Below are 22,898 nucleotides of genomic sequence, written 5' to 3'. Positions count from 1 at the left end.
CCATGCTGCATTAGGAAAAATGTATTGGGTTTCCTCTGATGACTACGAGTCAGAATGACCAAACGTTTAACATCCAATAGCCGATGATTAATTAATTAATCAATGTGCTCTAGTGGTGTCGTTAAACAAAACAAACTTTTTGGAGGATACTTCAGACAGTCTTAGAGAAATTCATTAGCAACACTGGATTAGATGGACAAAAAGTTAAAGTTGTTTGGTTTAATAACAACATTAAAGAACACCGATGAACTAATCACTGGCTATTGGCTATTAAACCTTGGATAATACTGACTTGTTGTCTTCAGATAAAACCTCGTCCTTTATTAGGATACTTTATTAATGAGCCTATATCCAAAAAAAGGTTCACGCACATTAAAACTTTATATGCACTTTCCGACAGACAGGATAGCACATACCACCATCCTTTGATATACCAGTCGTGGTGCACTGGTTGGGATGGAGAAAAAACCCATTCATATGTCCATGAGGGGATTCGACCTTACAACCCAAGCAGCTCATACAACTGTGGTAGATAACGTCTCTAGATGGAACAATGACACTGGACACCCCCCCCCCCCCCCCCCCCCCCACCCCAAAACCCATCCCCTTAAAAAAAACTATTGAGAAAACTCTGAACAGTTCTTCAAAAGTAGGGCTTTCTATAACCTTTTCTTCAAAAGAATAAGGAACAGTTATCCAGTTTTCTGGTAACAATAAAATAACAGATTGCAGGACGAGTTGTTTCATTGATGGAAGTAAATGCAAAAATTTAACACTGAGCTAAACGTTAAAGTATTTTATAAGAAGTACTTAAAAAACAAACTGGAAATTGAAAAATGTATTCCACTTTAAAAATTGTGAATATGAATCTTTTAAAACATTGGATAAAATGGAATAATTTATTTCACCGACAACTCTACTTTTACTCTTAAGTACACTATGGTGTTTTTTCTATACTCTGGCTTAGAATTAGATATTATTTACATCAGATTTCTACTATTATGTTATTAAATGGGTTTTTTCATATTGGCCTTGTTGTAGGTCCAAGATGAGTTGTAACAGCCCTCCAGCCGCAATATAGCCACTGGAGGGCCGTTATCACTCCCTTCGGACCTATAACTAGGCCACTGTGAAAAAAGAAACATGTTTTATTTAACGACGCACTCAACACATTTTATTTAGTTATATGGTGTCAGACAGATATTGAGAAAGGAAACCCGCTGTCACCATTTCATGGGCTACTCTTTCCGATTGGCAGCATGGGATCTTTTATATGCACCATCCCACAGCCCTTGATATACCAGTCACGGTGCACTGGCTGGAACAAGAAATAGCTCAATGGACCCACCGACGGGGATCGATCCCACACCGACCGTGCATCGAGCGAACGCTGTACAACTGGGCTACGTCCCGTTCCCTCAGTGTGAAAAAAGCCATTTAATGACATTTTTATTAATCAACTTCTACTGGAATGGTGACAATCTCATTCTTACTTTTTAAGAATTATGAAGTAGGTTTAGGGCATTTGTAGTAATATTTTACACAAAGATAGCATCAATATTTTGTTTCAAACCAAATAAATAATTATGTCTTTGTATGTGCAAAACACTATTTTATCCTGACCCAACGTCGACGTCAGTCACTTTTTGCACCATTGTTTTGGCTTTGTACACAATAAATATAACATATTTTATTGTAATATCACTTGAAAATCATATTTCGGAAATAGTACAATCACCTTGTACATTGCCAAATTAACCAATTGATAATTTTTATTAAAAAATGGCGACAAAATTTAGTATTTGGTTAATGAAATATTTCTCAAATTAAATCCATTTAAAAAAAAATTAAACAAATACTTTACATTTCTGAAAACTGGCTAAAGCAAAATTTTTTCCAATGAGAGCCCTAGACATAGTGTATGAAACATAAAGAATATATTGAGATTATTTACAGGAAGTGGAAAACATTTATTTTTAATGACATCACTAAAATATGTTCATTATTAATAGACTGATTTATTAATCTTTAGCTATTGAATGTCAGAACATTGGATAATTCTGACAAATAGTGATAGAGAAAACCCGCTACATTTTCTCATTGGCAGCAAGGGCTTTCATATTCACTTTTGCACAGCCAAGACAGCATATACCCTGATATACCTGCCATAAACAACTATTTGGTGTTGAAGAAAAGACTGAGTCCAATGAGTGGCTTCAATCCTAAAAGAAAAGCGTCTCAGGCGAACAGACATGGAGGAATGATTTAAATGATTACCTTGTAATTATTACACAGATGGAAACCGTGACTCTCTCTTCTATCTGACTCGAGATTCACATTCTTGTCTGGAAATGGCTGAATAATAAGAATAAACAAACTGAATATAAATAACTAACACCGGTATCCACAGATGACTTTATTTGCATTATCTAAGCCAAAATTTACTGAATGCTTAATAAGAATAAACAAACTGAATATAAATAATGAACACCAGTATCCACAGATGACTTTATTTGCATTATCTAAGCCAAAATTGACTGAATGCTTAATCATAGCAAGAAATTTTGTTTTATTTTTCAATTAAAAAATTGGCTACATAAATGTTTTTGTTGACAAAATGTCTTTCGAGGTTATGCAAAATTTTAATCAACAAATACCTATCGCATGACGTAACTAATTTTCAAGACTGCCATATTAAGCAGCGTAGGAGACAGGGGAGCAGGGGGAGTGGGTGGGGAGGCATCTTCCCACCCAGTGCTGGAGCAAATCCTCAAATTTAGGCAAAACCGACAGTGATATTCGGGCAATATGAGGTGGGCTGAAATCTTTTCACGTCCAATTCCAATATTTTCACATGCTCATATACCACTAGGGTTTCGAGCATTTAATCTTTTCACAATGTATTTCCATCATTCTGCCTACAATATTAGTTGTAATCCATGTAAAAATGTGTAGTGATTCATTTTCAACCCTATATAACTATTTGGTAGTAATGCTAATATGAATATAATGTAAATGTTGTTATCCAGATTAGAGCATTTGCATCTAATTAGGGCAAAACCCAGCCTGCCCCCCTCCCTCCATCCCCCCATATGAACATGGAAGCCTGTGCACCTATGCTTATTATTCACTGTTTTGTCAATGTTTTCATCTTGAAATTCTAACTTCTGGGGCCTATTTCACAAAACATCGTAAGTTTATGTCTACGACTAGCAGTTAAACTGGTCCTACGTTTACATATGTTTGGAATCTATTTCACACAGAAAATTACATCATCACAGAAAATGAAATGTGTGTATTTCAAACTAGTTGTACTGTTAATAGTAATAAGAATTGTGTTTTAGTCGTAGATTTACGTTTATGTGGAAAACTTTGCTTACAATGTTTTGTGAAATTGGGCCCTACAATGTTTTCATCATTTGTCTAAATAAATGAGTGTGCTGGTAACTATCTGTGGTACATTCCTTCCACACATCTAAATAAATGAGTGTGTTAGTAACTATCTGTGGTTACATTCCTTCCACACATCTAAATAAATGAGTGTGTTAGTAACTATCTGTGGTTACATTCCTTCCACACATCTAAATAAATGAGTGTTAGTAACTATCTGTGGTTACATTCCTTCCACACATCTAAATAAATGAGTGTGTTAGTAACTATCTGTGGTACATTCCTTCCACACATCTAAATAAATGAGTGCGTTAGTAACTATCTGTGGTTACATTCCTTCCACACATCTAAATAAATGAGTGCGTTAGTAACTATCTGTGGTACATTCCTTCCACACATCTAAATAAATGAGTGTGTTAGTAACTATCTGTGGTTACATTCCTTCCACACATCTAAATAAATGAGTGTGTTAGTAACTATCTGTGGTTCATTCCTTCCACACATCTAAATAAATGAGTGTGTTAGTAACTATCTGTGGTTACATTCCTTCCACACATCTAAATAAATGAGTGCGTTAGTAACTATCTGTGGTACATTCCTTCCACACATCTAAATAAATGAGTGCGTTAGTAACTATCTGTGGTTACATTCCTTCCACACATCTAAATAAATGAGTGCGTTAGTAACTATCTGTGGTACATTCCTTCCACACATCTAAATAAATGAGTGTGTTAGTAACTATCTGTGGTTACATTCCTTCCACACATCTAAATAAATGAGTGTGTTAGTAACTATCTGTGGTACATTCCTTCCACACATCTAAATAAATGAGTGTGTTAGTAACTATCTGTGGTTACATTCCTTCCACACATCTAAATAAATGAGTGTGTTAGTAACTATCTGTGGTACATTCCTTCCACACATCTAAATAAATGAGTGTGTTAGTAACTATCTGTGGTACATTCCTTCCACACATCTAAATAAATGAGTGTGTTAGTAACTATCTGTGGTTACATTCCTTCCACACATCTAAATAAATGAGTGTGTTAGTAACTATCTGTGGTTACATTCCTTCCACACATCTAAATAAATGAGTGTGTTAGTAACTATCTGTGGTTACATTCCTTCCACACATCTAAATAAATGAGTGTGTTAGTAACTATCTGTGGTACATTCCTTCCACACATCTAAATAAATGAGTGTGTTAGTAACTATCTGTGGTTACATTCCTTCCACACATCTAAATAAATGAGTGTCTTAGTAACTATCTGTGGTTACATTCCTTCCACACATCTAAATAAATGAGTGTGTTAGTAACTATCTGTGGTACATTCCTTCCACACATCTAAATAAATGAGTGCGTTAGTAACTATCTGTGGTTACATTCCTTCCACACATCTAAATAAATGAGTGCGTTAGTAACTATCTGTGGTTACATTCCTTCCACACATCTAAATAAATGAGTGTGTTAGTAACTATCTGTGGTACATTCCTTCCACACATCTAAATAAATGAGTGCGTTAGTAACTATCTGTGGTTACATTCCTTCCACACATCTAAATAAATGAGTGTGTTAGTAACTATCTGTGGTTACATTCCTTCCACACATCTAAATAAATGAGTGTGTTAGTAACTATCTGTGGTACATTCCTTCCACACATCTAAATAAATGAGTGTGTTAGTAACTATCTGTGGTTACATTCCTTCCACACATCTAAATAAATGAGTGTGTTAGTAACTATCTGTGGTACATTCCTTCCACACATCTAAATAAATGAGTGTGTTAGTAACTATCTGTGGTACATTCCTTCCACACATCTAAATAAATGAGTGTGTTAGTAACTATCTGTGGTTACATTCCTTCCACACATCTAAATAAATGAGTGTGTTAGTAACTATCTGTGGTTACATTCCTTCCACACATCTAAATAAATGAGTGTGTTAGTAACTATCTGTGGTACATTCCTTCCACACATCTAAATAAATGAGTGTGTTAGTAACGATCTGTGGTACATTCCTTCCATACATCTAAGGAAAATTATATGGGAAAAATTCCACCAGTTAAACAAACTTGGGACAAAAGCTCTATGTTGGTTGGTTAAAATATCTCCACCGTGTGTTTTAGAGCACTGCATTTACATGTGCATGGGGACAGGATGTAGCCCAGTAGTAAAGCACTCGCCTAATGTGTGCTCAGTCTAGACTCGATCCCCGTCAGTGAGGCTATTTCTTGTATATCAAAGGTCGTGGTATCGACTATCCTGTTTGTGGGATAGTGCATGTACAAGATCCCTTACTTTTAATGGAAAAACACATAGCGAGTTTTCCCTCCAAGACTACATATCAGAATTACCAAATATTTGACATATAACAGATGATGATTAATAAATCAATGTGCTCTAGTGGTGTTGGTAAACAAAACAAACTAACTTTACATGTGCATTACAGTTCATTTACATGTGCACAGTCTAACATGAGCCATATCTGATTATGCCCATGGCACCTCCAGGTTGGGAATGGTCAGAATCCAGATGGAACCGAACTGAAATCTTTATTGCTCGTTTGGGATTCCAATTATTCTGATTTCTAGGACTGCCAAAGGAGTGTGCCCAAAAAGTGATCATACATCAGATGACTTGGGATCTCCTTAATAACCACATAATTATAGGATATTAAACAAGCTTCTATTTCGTTTATGTCCCGAGTGAAATAATTTTCAGTTGTCACAAGCTTTAACCAGTGACAATGAAAAGTATTACATGAGGGACATAAACATGATAAAAAATGGTAGCAAGTCTAATATCCTATTTATTACTCATAATCAGCTCGTTTGGTTGATGTTCTGGTAATGTTGTAATGTTGTAAGGCACCAATCAATGCAAAAAACAGTTTGTTTTGTTTAACGACACCACTAGAGCATATGCATTTATTAATCATAGACTACTGGATGTCAAACATTTGTTAATTTTGACATATAGTCTAGTACATTTTGTTCATTAGTAGCAAGGGATCTTTTATATGCACCATCCCACAGACAGGATAGCACATACCACAGCCTTTGATAAACCAGTTGTGGTGCACTGGCTAGGACGAGAAATAGCCTGACTGACGGAGATCGATCCCAAACAGATCACACATCAAGCAAGCACGTTATCACTGGGCTACACCCTGCCCGTGGGACGGAATCACTGGGCTACACCCTGCCCGTGGGACGGTATCACTGGGCTACACCCTGCCCGTGGGACGGTATCACTGGGCTACACCCTGCCCGTGGGACGGTATCACTGGGCTACACCCTGCCCGTGGGACGGTATCACTGGGCTACACCCTGCCCGTGGGACGGTATCACTGGGCTACACCCTGCCCGTGGGACGGTATCACTGGGCTACACCCTGCCCGTGGGACGCTATCACTGGGCTACACCCTGCCCGTGGGACGGTATCACTGGGCTACACCCTGCCCGTGGGACGCTATCACTGGGCTACACCCTGCCCGTGGGACGGTATCACTGGGCTACACCCTGCCCGTGGGACGGTATCACTGGGCTACACCCTGCCCGTGGGACGGTATCACTGGGCTACACCCTGCCCGTGGGACGGTATCACTGGGCTACACCCTGCCCGTGGGACGGTATCACTGGGCTACACCCTGCCCGTGGGACGTGATCACTGGGCTACACCCTGCCCGTGGGACGTGATCACTGGGCTACACCCTGCCCGTGGGACGTGATCACTGGGCTACACCCTGCCCGTGGGACGTTATCACTGGGCTACACCCTGCCCGTGGGACGTTATCACTGGGCTACACCCTGCCCGTGTGACGTTATCACTGGGCTACACCCTGCCCGTGGGACGTTATCACTGGGCTACACCCTGCCCGTGGGACGGTATCACTGGGCTACACCCTGCCCGTGGGACGTTATCACTGGGCTACACCCTGCCCGTGGGACGTTATCACTGGGCTACACCCTGCCCGTGGGACGGTATCACTGGGCTACACCCTGCCCGTGGGACGTTATCACTGGGCTACACCCTGCCCGTGGGACGTTATCACTGGGCTACACCCTGCCCGTGGGACGTTATCAGTGGGCTACACCCTGCCCGTGGGACGTTATCACTGGGCTACACCCTGCCCGTCTGACGTTATCACTGGGCTACACCCTGCCCGTGGGACGTTATCACTGGGCTACACCCTGCCCATGTGACGGTCAAACATTATGTCCCACTTGGCGTTATCACTGGGCTACACCCTGCCCGTGTGACATTATCACTGGGCTACACCCTGCCCGTGTGACGTTATCACTGGGCTACACCCTGCCCATGTGACGGTCAAACATTATGTCCCACTTGGCGTTCTAGTCGGGCATAATACTTTGATACGAACCAAGATATGTTTAACCATGTGGGTAACAATTCTGGTTCTTACTTGTGATTTATCAATGATGATGAATGTCAACTCTTCCTCCATTAACAGCTGCTGGTCACTGCGAGGGTTAAAAGCAATGTTTGTGATCTTGTGATAGCGCTTGCTCCACGCTCGAGGGAAGTGGTGGCTGTACTGTCGGCTCCAGGCAGTGAACTCTCGCTTCTTTACGTCAAACTCAAAAACCTGGAAAAGTTAAACGAAAAGTGTCATCACAAACTAGTCAGCAAGAATACTGAGCCGACATCTGTTTGTCTGTTCATATGTCCATCAGTGTGCCTTTATGTGTGTGTGTGTGTGTGTGTGTGTGTGTGTGTGTGTGTGTGTGTGTGTGTATATATATATATATATATATATATATATGTATGTATATATATATACTCTTCAAAAAAAGAAACGCAAAAGGGTACAAATGGGTTATAACTCCGATTTTATGTTTCCTACCGGTTCATGCTTTGTGAATATAAGGTCATTGCATGTCCCAAACACATTCCCACGGTTACATTCGATAAAACGCAGCTACTGTACAATAAAGTTCAAAAATGTGAATATTCGCAAAAAAGCAGCCACGTGCAAACCATGTCACCACTGCACGTGCGTTGTCTGCACGTGCAACATGAACACCGACAGTATAAAAGTGCAGGGTGTTCGCTTGCCTGGCCTCTGTATCTGGCCGACAGTTGACAATCCAGGACAAGCCACGTCTCAGTGAACCGCAGAGAAACAATGCCATCGGCCGACTAGACGCAGGCGAATCCAGAACGGCCGTTGCCAGGGCATTCCATGTGTCCCCAAGCACCATCTCCAGACTGTGGGACCGTTACCAGCAACATGGATCAACACGTGACCTCCCTAGATCCGGTCGACCACGGGTCACTACCCCCGGGCAGGACCGCTACATCAGGGTACGCCACCTTCGGGAACGATTGACTACTGCCACCTCCACAGCCTCAGCAATACCAGGTTTGCGCAGGATATCCGACCAGACCGTACGGAACCGCCTACGTGAGGTAGGAATTCGTGCCAGACGTCCAGTTCGAGGTGTCATCTTAACACCACAACACCGTCGACTCCGACTGTAGTGGTGCCAGATTCATCGACAATGGCCTCAACTGCGATGGAGACAGGTGTGGTTCAGTGACGAGTCCCGATTTCTGCTCCGACGTCATGATGGAAGATGTCGCGTGTATAGGCGTCGTGGTGAACGTTATGCGGCAAACTGCGTGCAGGAAGTGGACAGATTCGGCGGGGGTAGTGTCATGGTGTGGGCAGCCATCTCACACACTGGCAGAACTGACCTGGTCCACGTGCAGGGCAACCAGAATGCACAGGGCTACATTGACCAGATCCTCCGGCCACACATCGTTCCAGTTATGGCCAACGCCAACGCAGTGTTCCAACATGACAACGCCAGGCCTCACACAGCACGTCTCACAACGGCTTTCCTACAGAACAACAACATTAATGTCCTTCCTTGGCCATCGATATCACCGGATTTGAACCCAATTGAGCATCTATGGGACGAGTTGGACCGACGCCTCCGACAGCGACAACCACAGCTCCAGACCCTGCCCGAGCTGGCAGCAGCCTTGCAGGCCGAGTGGGCCACCATCCCCCGGGACGTCATCCGTACTCTGGTTGCTTCAATGGGCAGGCGGTGCCAGTCAGTTGTCAACACACGCGGAGGCCACACCCGGTATTGACTCCTGATGACCTTGACCTTGGTGGTGTGTCCTATCACTTACTCACAATGGACTAGAGTCAATTGTGAACAATCCTGCAACATTTGGTAATTATCGGACTCACCATTCAATAATTAAATCAATTCTCCAAATGTTACGACAATGTGGTTTTGCGTTTCTTCTTTTGAAGAGTATATATATATACTCTTCAAAAGAAGAAACGCAAAACCACAATGTCGTAACATTTGGAGAATTGATTTAATTATTGAATGGTGAGTCCGAAAATTACCAAATGTTGCAGGATTGTTCACAATTCACTATAGTCCATTGTGAGTAAGTGATAGGACACACCATCAAGGTCAAGGTCATCTGGAGTCAATACCGGGTGTGGCCTCCGCGTGTGTTGACAACTGCCTGGCACCGCCTGCCCATTGAAGCAACCAGAGTACGGATGACGTCCCGGGGGATGGTGGCCCACTCGGCCTGCAAGGCTGCTGCCAGCTAGGGCAGGGTCTGGGGCTGTGGTTGTCGCTGTCGGAGGCGTCGGTCCAACTCGTCCCATAGATGCTCAATTGGGTTCAAATCCGGTGATATCGATGGCCAAGGAAGGACATTAATGTTGTTGTTCTGTAGGAAAGCCGTTGTGAGACGTGCTGTGTGAGGCCTGGCGTTGTCATGTTGGAACACTGCGTTGGCATTGGCCATAACTGGAACGATGTGTAGCCGGAGGATCTGGTCAATGTAGCCCTGTGCATTCAGGTTGCCCTGCACGTGGACCAGGTCAGTTCTGCCAGTGTGTGAGATGGCTGCCCACACCATGACACTACCCCCGCCGAATCTGTTCACTTCCTGCACGCAGTTTGCCGCATAACGTTCACCACGACGCCTATACACGCGACATCTTCCATCATGACGTCGGAGCAGAAATCGGGACTCGTCACTGAACCACACCTGTCTCCATCGCAGTTGAGGCCATTGTCGATGAATCTGGCACCACTGCAGTCGGAGTCGACGGTGTTGTGGTGTTAAGATGACACCTCGAACTGGACGTCTGGCACGAATTCCTACCTCACGTAGGCGGTTCCGTACGGTCTGGTTGGATATCCTGCGCAAACCTGGTATTGCTGAGGCTGTGGAGGTGGCAGTAGTCAATCGTTCCCGAAGGTGGCGTACCCGGATGTAGCGGTCCTGCCCGGGGGTAGTGACCCATGGTCGACCGGATCTAGGGAGGTCACGTGTTGATCCATGTTGCTGGTAACGGTCCCACAGTCTGGAGATGGTGCTTGGGGACACATGGAATGCCCTGGCAACGGCCGTTCTGGATTCGCCTGCGTCTAGTCGGCCGATGGCATTGTTTCTCTGCGGTTCACTGAGACGTGGCATGTCCTGGATTGTCAACTGTCGGCCAGATACAGAGGCCAGGCAAGCGAACGCCCTGCACTTTTATACTGTCGGTGTTCATGTTACACGTGCAGACAACGCACGTGCAGTGGTGACATGGTTTGCACGTGGCTGCGTTTTTGCGAATATTCACATTTTGGAACTTTATTGTAAAGTAGCTGCGTTTTATCGATTGTAACCGTGGGAATGTGTTTGGGACATGCAATGACCTTATATTCACAAAGCATGAACCGGTAGGAAACATAAAATCGGAGTTATAACCCATTTGTACCCTTTTGCGTTTCTTTTTTTGAAGAGTATATATATATATATATATACACATACATACATACATACATCTGTCAGTCTACATGTCTGTGTTTACCTGTCCATCTGTCAGTCTACATGTCTGTGTTTACCTGTCCATCTGTCAGTCTACATGTCTGTGTTTACCTGTCCATCTGTCAGTCTACATGTCTGTGTTTACATGTCCATCCATCAGTCTACATGTCTGTGTTTACATGTCCATCCGTCAGTCCACATGTCTGTGTTTACATGTCCATCCGTCAGTCCACATGTCTGTGTTTACATGTCCATCCGTCAGTCTACATGTCTGTGTTTACCTGTCCATCTGTCAGTCTACATGTCTGTGTTTACCTGTCCATCCGTCAGTCCACATGTCTGTGTTTACATGTCCATCTGTCAGTCCACGTCTGTGTTTACATGTCCATCTGTCAGTCTACATGTCTGTGTTTACATGTCCATCTGTCAGTCTACATGTCTGTGTTTACATGTCCATCTGTCAGTCTACATGTCTGTGTTTACATGTCCATCTGTCAGTCCATCCGTCAGTCCATACGTCTGTGTTTACATGTCCATCCGTCAGTCCATACGTCTGTGTTTACATGTCCATCTGTCAGTCCATACGTCTGTGTTTACATGTCCATCTGTCAGTCTACATGTCTGTGTTTACATGTCCATCTGTCAGTCTACATGTCTGTGTTTACATGTCCATCTGTCAGTCCATACGTCTGTGTTTACATGTCCATCCGTCAGTCTACATGTCAGTGTTTACATGTCCATCTGTCAGTCTACATGTCTGTGTTTACATGTCCATCTGTCAGTCCATACGTCTGTGTTTACATGTCCATCTGTCAGTCTACATGTCTTGTGTTTACATGTCCATCTGTCAGTCCACATGTCTGTGTTTACATGTCCATCTGTCAGTCTACATGTCTGTGTTTACATGTCCATCTGTCAGTCCACATGTCTGTGTTTACATGTCCATCTGTCAGTCTACATGTCTGTGTTTACATGTCCATCTGTCAGTCCATACGTCTGTGTTTACATGTCCATCCGTCAGTCTACATGTCAGTGTTTACATGTCCATCTGTCAGTCTACATGTCTGTGTTTACATGTCCATCTGTCAGTCCATACGTCTGTGTTTACATGTCCATCCGTCAGTCTACATGTCTGTGTTTACATGTCCATCTGTCAGTCTACATGTCAGTGTTTACATGTCCATCTGTCAGTCTACATGTCTGTGTTTACATGTCCATCTGTCAGTCCATACGTCTGTGTTTACATGTCCATCCGTCAGTCTACATGTCAGTGTTTACATGTCCATCTGTCAGTCTACATGTCTGTGTTTACATGTCCATCTGTCAGTCCATACGTCTGTGTTTACATGTCCATCCGTCAGTCTACATGTCAGTGTTTACATGTCCATCTGTCAGTCTACATGTCTGTGTTTACATGTCCATCCGTCAGTCCACGTCTGTGTTTACATGTCCATCTGTCAGTCCATACGTCTGTGTTTACATGTCCATCCGTCAGTCTACATGTCAGTGTTTACATGTCCATCTGTCAGTCTACATGTCTGTGTTTACATGTCCATCTGTCAGTCCACATGTCTGTGTTTACATGTCCATCTGTCAGTCTACATGTCTGTGTTTACATGTCCATCCGTCAGTCCACGTCTGTGTTTACATGTCCATCTGTCAGTCTACATGTCAGTGTTTACATGTCCATCTGTCAGTCCACATGTCTGTGTTTACATGTCCATCTGTCAGTCTACATGTCTGTGTTTACATGTCCATCCGTCAGTCCACGTCTGTGTTTACATGTCCATCTGTCAGTCTACATGTCAGTGTTTACATGTCCATCTGTCAGTCTACATGTCAGTGTTTACATGTCCATCTGTCAGTCTACATGTCTGTGTTTACATGTCCATCTGTCAGTCCACATGTCTGTGTTTACATGTCCATCTGTCAGTCTACATGTCTGTGTTTACATGTCCATCTGTCAGTCCATACGTCTGTGTTTACATGTCCATCCGTCAGTCTACATGTCAGTGTTTACATGTCCATCTGTCAGTCTACATGTCTGTGTTTACTTGTCCATCTGTCAGTCCATACGTCTGTGTTTACATGTCCATCTGTCAGTCTACATGTCTGTGTTTACATGTCCATCTGTCAGTCTACATGTCTGTGTTTACATGTCCATCTGTCAGTCTACATGTCTGTGTTTACATGTCCATCTATATGTTGTCTGTCTATATATACACTTGATTTTAATGCTCAAATACAAATTAGTTTTTCTCAAAATTTTCTCAAATTCTGAAAGTATGTGAACTGAAAAATATCACATACTTTGATTACACTGGATATTCTAGCTATTGAATGATATAATACCTACCTACCTACCTACCTACCTACCTACCTACCTTCCTACCTACCTAAACCCACCCACATATAGTTAAATCCATTGGCTCGAACTCCATTGGTGCTCGAGAAAGTGTAGTCTGACCTAACCATTCAGTCAGTAACGAGTACGTGTAACTCATAACTTCGGTTTTTGTTCAAGCATTGTGGTGTATTCCACCCTTCCTAGTTCCACCCAAAGAGATTCTACTGTGTGTATGTGTGTGTGTGTGTGTGTGTGTGTGTATATATATATATGTGTGTGTTTTCCCTAGCTTGTTTTAGCATGGTGCAGCACCATGCCTCAATAGTCTAGCACCATCTTGCCTCAGTCAGTGCCATGCTGCCTTGAGATTAAACATGCCTTTTTCAGTAATTAATTCTAAAATTGCCTTTATAAAACACCCAAAGAGGTGTTATTAATTAATAAAATATGCCTTTTATATATTTTGCCATTCATTTATTAAAGCAAGCACATAAATTACATTAATGTTTATTTTAATTTAAATTTTTTAAATTTTTAATGAAAAACAAGTGCCTCGAAAATGGTGAAAATGCCCCAAAAGTGTTTGGTCTACCATGCCTTCCCTAATTTCTAGGGAACTCACTAAATATATATATATATTAGTATGCTGTATGATAAAGATATTTATCTCACCTGGTGATTGCAGTACGCTACCACTATGTAGGAGTTGTGAGGAGAGAACGTCATCGCACTCGGCTTACTACCCTGCGCTGGAAGATTGCACACGTGCTGGAAAACACAAACATCAGGAAGGAAGGAAGGAAATATTTTATTTAATGATGCACTCAACACATTTTATTTACGGTTATATGGCATCAGACATATGTTTAAGGACCACACAGATATTGACAGAGGAAACTCGCTGTCGCCACTTCATGGGCTATTCTTTTCGATTAGCAGCAAGGGATCTTTTATATGCACCATCCCACAGACAGTATAGTACATACCACGGCCTTTGTTACACCAGTTGTGGAGCACTGGCTGGAACAAGAAATAGCCCAGTGGGTCACAGACATCAGTGACGGATCACTCTAACAAAAGTCAGCAACACTCAGAGAAATGGAGCCATACTTATGGAGGAGAGGTCAGGGAGGAAAAATATGACTTTAAATCCCAGACTGAAGACTTAGCAAACTGTCCAGACTTCAAGTACAGACTGTTTGTGTGTGAGATTTTATTAAAACCTTGGATGCAGGATCTGGCAGTAAGTAGAGCTCTCACCCGAGGTGCTTGGCTCTTGGATTCGAACCTCCTCAATACCCATTCTTTGATTACTCTACACCAGTGCACCACGATAGGTATATCAAACAATGTGGTATGTGCTGTCCTGTCTGTGGGAAAGTGTATATAAAAGATCCCTTGCTGCTAGTTGAAAAAACATAGCAGGATTTCTCGAAATTACAAAGTGTCTGACATCCAATACCGGATGTTTAGTAAATCTATGTGCTCTAGTGGTGTTGTTAAATAACACACACACTTTTAATATCAGAAATAACAAAGTGTCTGACATCCAATAGCCAATGTTTAGTAAATCTATGTGCTCTAGTGGTGTTGTTAAATAACTCACACACGTTTAACTTTATTAACACCTGAGTTTGGATTTTTAATGTTGATAAGCATTCACCAAGTAGTATTTCTACAAGACTGAAACAGAAGCTGACTGAGTATCCTTACCACAAAATGTACCAGGGTTCTTTTACTGTGTTACTGTAATCTTAAATAGACCAATAAAATAATGTTTTACATCAAGGCTTATGTAAAGACTAACCTTATTGGTTCTGATGTTGTACAGTCTGATTTCTGAATGGTGGTCCGCCACAGCTACATAGACTGAGTCACTGCTGATTGACAACAAGTGAATTGGTTCAGCATCTTCAGAAAACAAAACAGAAAAGCGAAACTTCATGTTAATAAAGGTGCTGCAAAGATGTGCTTGAATAACAGTAAAGAATGCCTTTCATTGGGTAATCGGTCTCACACATCAGACAATAGACAGCTTTTACTACCTGCTGCTCATATCATATATATAGAGGATTCGTAAAGAGTGTGTTTTAATATGGAAAATGTCAACCAAGTCTGTGTTAATCAGTATTTGTCGAGGCTCTGCTAAGCCAAATACAAATTAACTAGATGAGGTTGATATTTTACATATTCAAAAACACGAGTAGCGAATTCTATTTGTCCTATAACACTTCTAAAATAACATTTTAATTCAATTTTTAGTAAATCACAGTACTAAAGTCGCCGCCATCGGTAATATGACATCATCACGATTAGCACAAATTAGTTTGACGTCATGCATTTCAATTAAATCTTTGTAAATGTTACGCTCAGGGATACAGATCTTGTTGGCTTGTAAACAAATGACCGATCCACAGCAACACATTACCTAGAAACCTTGCAAATTTGCATACCATTATTAACCGGGTTAATACACTAAAATTATCACATGGGTTTATGACATGGATATCATGGGTAAGTTTTAGGATAAAAGGCATTACGTGACATCACACAATACACTGAACAACAAATAAAATGCAAAGATTGATGGGTTTTTAAAAATATCTATTAACACTATTCACATTTAATCCCACTAGTGTCCATTAAACCTATAAATGTCTAGTGAACATCTTGGCACGTTTTATTTTTTTAAGATTCGCATTTCTTCTGTTATTCAGCTGTGAGACGAATCAATGTCACAGTAGAGAAATAACATGCAGAGAATTTATATAATTACATTAAAATTATAAAACAACCTGCACTAGAAAATATTTATAGGACTCGTCCTTTTGTAGATGGTTTTTCGGAAACTTGTCTCAAGAAAATTAATCTATAGAGTTCGCTAAAGGTCACTATGAATTGCTTAAGAAAACTGTCAAAAACCCCATCTAAAAAGGATTTGTCCCAGAAATGATTATTCTGGAATTTCCACTGATAACCAATGATTTACTCTACATATCTGAAAAGTGTAAATGTTTCTGACACTGCAGCTTTAAATATGAACTCAGGGTTTCAAATTAAAAGTACACAGTTAAGTATTTAAAATACTAACAAATTGAACACAAGGCCATATTTAATGGACAGACTATTAGAGTTACATACACTCCACTCCCCTCATGAAAACAAAGGAAACAAATCTATAACTGCAACCCAATTTGTTTTTCACTGTCCCTTCCTCCCCTAAGTTAGTTTTGGCTAAGTACATCCCAGTCCATTCTTTAAACTGATTTTCATATTTATATGCAATTACAGTTCAAGCACTTTGTCCTGGGCACACACTTCAGCTATCTGGGCTGTCTTCCAGAACAGTAAGAGTGTGTTAGTTGTTAGCGAGAGAGAAGATGGTGTAGTGGACTTGTACCTACCTACAGTGTTGTTAAAAAAATAACTCTGGGTGGAGTACCAGGAAACAAACTTAGTACCTACCACCTCCAAAATCTGACGAGTTGTGAAACACTTACCGTTTGAAGACCTGAATGTATGGAGAACCGTCACATTGGACTCTGTGATGTCGAGGACTTGTATCTCCGCAGTGTTGGTTGCCGTGACGAGGTGGCAGCCATCTTCACCGAAGACCATTCGGTGAGCGGGTGAGACGTTTTCTCCAGGACTCGTTTTTATTCGTCTCAGATCTACCTTCAACTCAGCGGAAATTACATCTTTCTTGTCCTGTTTTCAAACAAAAATGAGCAAGAAAATAATAATTAATAACTACTAATTTGAAAACTATAGACAAACTATTGTCAAGTTAAAAACCAGTTGGCTGAATTTACAAAAGGCGGTCATGGTGGTGTTTTATTTTATATGTCTTAAATTGAAAGTTTGTTTCGTTTAACACTGCAGCACATTGATGTATTAATCATCAGTTAACAAACAGTTTGACATACGGCCTTACAGGAAACATGCCACATTTTCCCATTAATTTAACAAAAAAAGAGTTTGTTTTGTTTAATGACACCACTGGAGCACATTGATTAATTAATCATTGGCTATTGGATGTCAAACATTTGGTAATTCCGACACATAGTCATCAGAGGAAACCCACTACATTTTTTCTAATGCAGCAAGGGATCTTTTATATGCACCATACCACAGACAGGATAACACATACCACAGCCTTTGATATACAAGTCGTGGTGCACTGGCTGAAACATTTTCCATTAGTAGCAAACGATCATGTATAGGCACTTTCCTAACACATGACAGCACATACCATGGCTGTAAAAAGTGTCCTGTAACATGTTTTTGATTAGGTAATCATTATTACTTATTGAATTAATTTTAATTACTAAATGTCTTAAAGTAGGGGTTGGTATTAATACTTTTTATACTGTAGGGTGTATACTACCAAATCAAATCCCATAGACGACAAATGTAACATATGTGGCTAAAACTCCTACCTGCAACGTATCAACCAACATAAACGCCACGGATATAAATACTACCACCCCTCACACTTAAAGTGAATCAGAAAAAAATGGGGGTCAAGCTGCTCGTTTCTGAGATAACGGGTAGCGTCTATGACTACCCTAGTTCCGCACTAAATTCAAGTACTTTTTTTTACAGGTACCCCATACATGTTTCAAGCACAAGGCTACTTGACACATTGGTACTAGATGAAATAAAATTGCATTTTTTTTTAACCCAGATAAAACGATTATTTTTTACAACCAACACACTCACATTTATAACCAATCACAGGACTTGTGGTGTTCACTTCTCTATCAAAAGTTCGGTGCACCTCGAACTTTGACCCAGCCGGAAGTTATTTGGTCTAGTACTACCTACAGGGTGTATACTACCAAATCAAATCCCATAGAAGACAATAGTAACATATGTGGCTAAAACTCCTACCTGCTGCGTATCAATCAACATAAACACCACGGATATAAATACTACCACCCCTCACACTTAAAGTGAATCACAAAAAATTGGGGGTCAAGCTGCTCGTTTCTGAGATAACAGGTAGCGTCTATGACTACCCTAGTTCTGCACAAAATTCAAGTACTTTTTTTTACAGGTACCCCATACATGTTTCAAGCACAAGGCTACTTGACACATTGGTACTAGATGAAATAAAATAGCTTCTTTTTTTTACCCAGATGAAACTATTATTTTTTACAACCAACACACTCACATTTATAACCAATCACAGGACTTGTGGTGTTCACTTCTCTATCAAAAGTTGGGTGCACCTCGAACTTTGACCCAGCCGGAAGTTATTTGGTTTAGTATACCTACAATCTGCCATATTTTATAAGCCAGCCTCCTATACATATCATCTGAAATTGTAGAGGCCTCCATGCCATGTCAACCCACCCTCACCCAACCCCATCCCCCTGGTACAGAAAATGTCTCTTTATGATGTATGTGTCGCTTGAAGTGTGCCATGTAATAAAATTATGTTGTTTCACAATTATGAAAGGTAACTCCATATTAACAGGCTATATATATGTATGTATGTGTATGTGTGTGTATGTATCTATATGTATGTGTATGTGTGTGTATGTATCTATATGTATGTGTATGTGTATATGTATGTGTATATGTATGTGTGTATGTGTGTGTATGTATCTATATGTATGTGTATGTGTGCATACATGTATATATGAAATATGTTATAATTTTAGTATTATTGTACATTTGTAAGACGATGACTCAAGGCACCCCAACCTTGATCTGGGGGTAATAAAGTTTAAAAAAGACACAAAAAACACACAAAACAAAGAGGCTATCAAAAGTCAATCTTTACAATTTAACACTTGCCCCAAGTTGGAGAAGTATTTGTCAATTTAATGAAATATGATAATGTAACAAGCACTCTAATAATACTGTTAAACCAATACATGTCCACTACCGGGCCCAACAAATTTTTGTATCTCCTAAATTCAAGGAACATAACTCTGTGAAAAATGGGTAAATGGCAATGAAAGTTAAACTTGATATGTAACAGTACATGATAAAGCTATATTAAACATTTCATCTCAGTATCTTCAGGCATTGCTAAAAAAAAGTCTGGAAACCAAAATTCATATCTACTACGTTCACGGGGCCGTAACTCCATGACAAATGGGTAAATTGACATGGAAGCCAAACCTGATCTGTAACAGAACTTGACAAAGCTACACACAAAGTTTCTGTTCAATATCTCAAGGCATTGTGAAGAAGACCATCCGGAAAACTATATGTGAGACAGATGGACGGACAGACAGACGGACAGAGATGAAACCTATAGTTGTTTTAGTAGGGGACCAATAACAATACCCTGGCGTAACACAACAATATTAGGTATAAAATATTACATGGTTGATAGAATAAATATATTTTTAAACTACTGTAACCAAATATTGCGAGAGTACTGCTAAATTTTCACTATATGTCCTACCGGGACCGGTTCAAGGGCCACAACTCTGTGAAAATATAAGTTTGAAATCACTTCAGCAAAATTGGTATCAAAAATGTTGTGAAGACCATTTTTCCACAGTATTTTGTTTTTCTGTGGTCATTTTGTTAATTTTGCTTGGTGACAGCCATGCTGTTAGACAAAAGAAAACTTCTAAAGAGATGGTCCTCAGTTTGCTGCTACTGTAACATGTTTTCAACTGACAGAGCATTTTAAATTTTGTTTTGTTTTAACAACACCACTAGAGCACATTGATTTTTTTAATCATCAGCTATTGGATGTCAAACATTTGGTAATTGCAACACAGTCTTACAGAGGAAACCTGCTACATTTTTCCATTAGTAGCAAGAGATCTTGTATATGCACCATCCCACAGACAGGATGGTACATACCCTGGCCTTTGATATACTAGTTGAGGTGCACTGGCTGGAACAAGAAATAGCCCACTGGGCCCACCGATGAGGATCGATCCCAAACCGACCATGCATCAAGTGGGCACTTTACCACTGGGCCACGTCCCGCCCGCTAACAGAGTATTTTAATGACTATAATTATATATGCAATACATTTTCTTGTTTACAACATCACTGTCTGTATATATCAAGTGTTTCTCATTGCCTGAATGTTTCTAGAAGCAGAGACTTGAATTTACTTCCCAATAATTTTGTACATATAAAACACAACCACCCTAGTATATTAAAACATAATAAACATTTCTGTTACATTCATTACAATTTAACGTCATCCCATTGGTCCAGCCGTAGCAATGTGAGTTTGTACAATTCTCGATGAACGTAAAAATAACTTTGTCAGGGAATATCATATCTGATGACGTCATTTTATATGGGCAAGTTGTTTTATTGAGCGTTACTGTTTAAGAACCAAAAAATAATTCAAAATAAAATATAAAATGTTTGTGTTATTATTAGTAAGTATCCTAAACTATTAAATTTCGTCCCCCATCGAATTCAGATGAAATGGCGCTACAGATCATAGAGTTTAGAATCTAACCATCGACATGGTGTATAAACGAACGCCCTTTTCGTCAGAGTAAGCTACGTAGCGACCGTCAGATGAAATGGCGCTACAGACGATACAGGAGCCGGTCCGAGCCAGCAGCTGAACCAGTTTGACAGGCTTCGACTTTAACGAGAGAATTTCACCATTCTTGTCTGAAAAAACAATTTAAAAATATTAATTAATTAAATAATTAATAATAAAGTACAAACACCCAGAAAGGGGAGAAAGGGTTCTGGTATTACATATATTATGACCGGCCTCGGTGACGTCGTGGTTAGGCCATCGGTCTACAGGCTGGTAGGTACTGGGTTCGGATCCCAGTCGAGGCATGGCAGGGCTTCTAGAATTTTTATAAAATCCAGTAGCCATGGGATCAGTGATTAATATTTTTTTACTAGAAGATATTAAAAATTCACTAGCCCTACTCCACTTTAAGTTGATACAATTTTACTAAATAATGGTAAGAATCAGATATGTCACCTAAAGAGGGAGCTACAGCTTACAAACACTAAAATTGTCGGGTGAGGGTGGAGACAGGATATTCATATGTACAAAATAGACTTAACTGCAACATCTGACTAACAAAAATTCACTAGCCATCGGGCATGGCAATAGTAGTTATTGACTAGCCCAATATTGAATATCACTAGCCATGGGAGTGGGGCTACCATAATCTAGAAGCCCTGCACTAGCCATCGGGCATGGCAATAGTAGTTATTGACTAGCCCAATATTGAATATCACTAGCCATGGGAGTGGGGCTACCATAATCTAGAAGTCCTGCATGGGATTTTTAATCCAGATACAGACTCTGAGTGAGTGTTTCACAAGGCTCAATGGGTAGGTGTAAACCACTTACACTGACCAGTGATCCATAACTGGTTCAACAAAGGTCATGGTCTGTGTTATCCTGCCTGTGGGAAGTGCAAATAAAAGATCCCTTGCTGCCTGTCGTAAAAGAGTAGCATATATGGCACCAGGGGGTTTCCTCTAAAAGACAGTGTCAGAATGACCATATGCTTGACGTCCAATAGCCGATGATAAAATAAAAAATCAATGTGCTCTAGTGGCGTCGTTAAAGGAAACATGCCACGTTGCCTACATTTGTGTATATTTGGCACCAACCATGTAAAATAAATTATAAATTGAATCACCTAAAAAAAAATAGAAATGAAAAGTAATTACTTAAAATTGCTCTGTAAAAAACCAGATACAAGCTCTTAGCGGAAATTGCCAATCTTTAATGAGCAGGTCGATCACGTGGTCCATGACGTCAGTCACGCGTCGCTTGATCTGAAGCCTTACATTTAAGCATTAGTCGGTACCACTCACAAATAATCTAAGACTTGCAGAGCTTATCAAAAAAATGAGTGTTCGTTCACAAAACGTTTTGCCGTATCAATTTGAGCCGTTGGTAAATGAAGAAAGACACATATTTACTTACAACAGTGATACTGAAGAAGAAACGATAGCGAGCTGGGGGGTGTAGAAACCGATGGTGCCAGACCAGACTGGTCAGCCCGGAGACCGAAAGTAACCCGGAGACAAAAACAGAACATGGATGTTAATGCTGATGTGTATACTGTTCATATTTAGCACAAAGATACACCTCGGTATGATGTATTTAAATATGTTTTAAAAACATGTAGGAATTTTTTGTTGTTTTTTAAAATCACATTTTTCACGTTCAGGCTATACATAACGAAATCTGTATTCACCGTCCGAAGAAGAAACGTCAATTAAGTCATTAAATGTGGCATATACAAACATGGGATTTGGCATGTGGAAACATCTCAGTACAATGTATTTAAATATGTAACAAAAAAGGGGGTACAAAACAAAAATATATATTTTTTTTTTTTACATATTTAAAT

At 40.5% G+C, this 22,898-nt stretch overlaps 1 protein-coding gene across 1 annotated transcript in view; it reads right to left on the bottom strand.

Moving 5' to 3' along the window:
* Window positions 1–22,898, bottom strand: part of LOC121388571 (U3 small nucleolar RNA-associated protein 4 homolog) — a 52,015-nt gene that overhangs the window by 6,767 nt on the left and 22,350 nt on the right. Inside the window, exons 13-18 of the mRNA XM_041519959.1 lie at window positions 21,017–21,177; window positions 17,064–17,271; window positions 15,371–15,474; window positions 14,236–14,331; window positions 7,816–7,998; window positions 2,278–2,355 (exon numbers count right to left, since the gene is read on the bottom strand). Coding sequence (XP_041375893.1) covers window positions 2,278–2,355; window positions 7,816–7,998; window positions 14,236–14,331; window positions 15,371–15,474; window positions 17,064–17,271; window positions 21,017–21,177 — 830 coding nt within the window. The remainder of the gene's footprint in view (window positions 1–2,277; window positions 2,356–7,815; window positions 7,999–14,235; window positions 14,332–15,370; window positions 15,475–17,063; window positions 17,272–21,016; window positions 21,178–22,898) is intronic.

This window comes from Gigantopelta aegis, chromosome 14 (assembly GCF_016097555.1).
Source record: "Gigantopelta aegis isolate Gae_Host chromosome 14, Gae_host_genome, whole genome shotgun sequence".
NCBI lineage: Eukaryota > Metazoa > Mollusca > Gastropoda > Neomphalida > Peltospiridae > Gigantopelta > Gigantopelta aegis.
The sequence above is the reverse complement of the archived record's forward strand: the minus strand, read 5'-3'. Positions and strand labels throughout refer to the sequence as shown.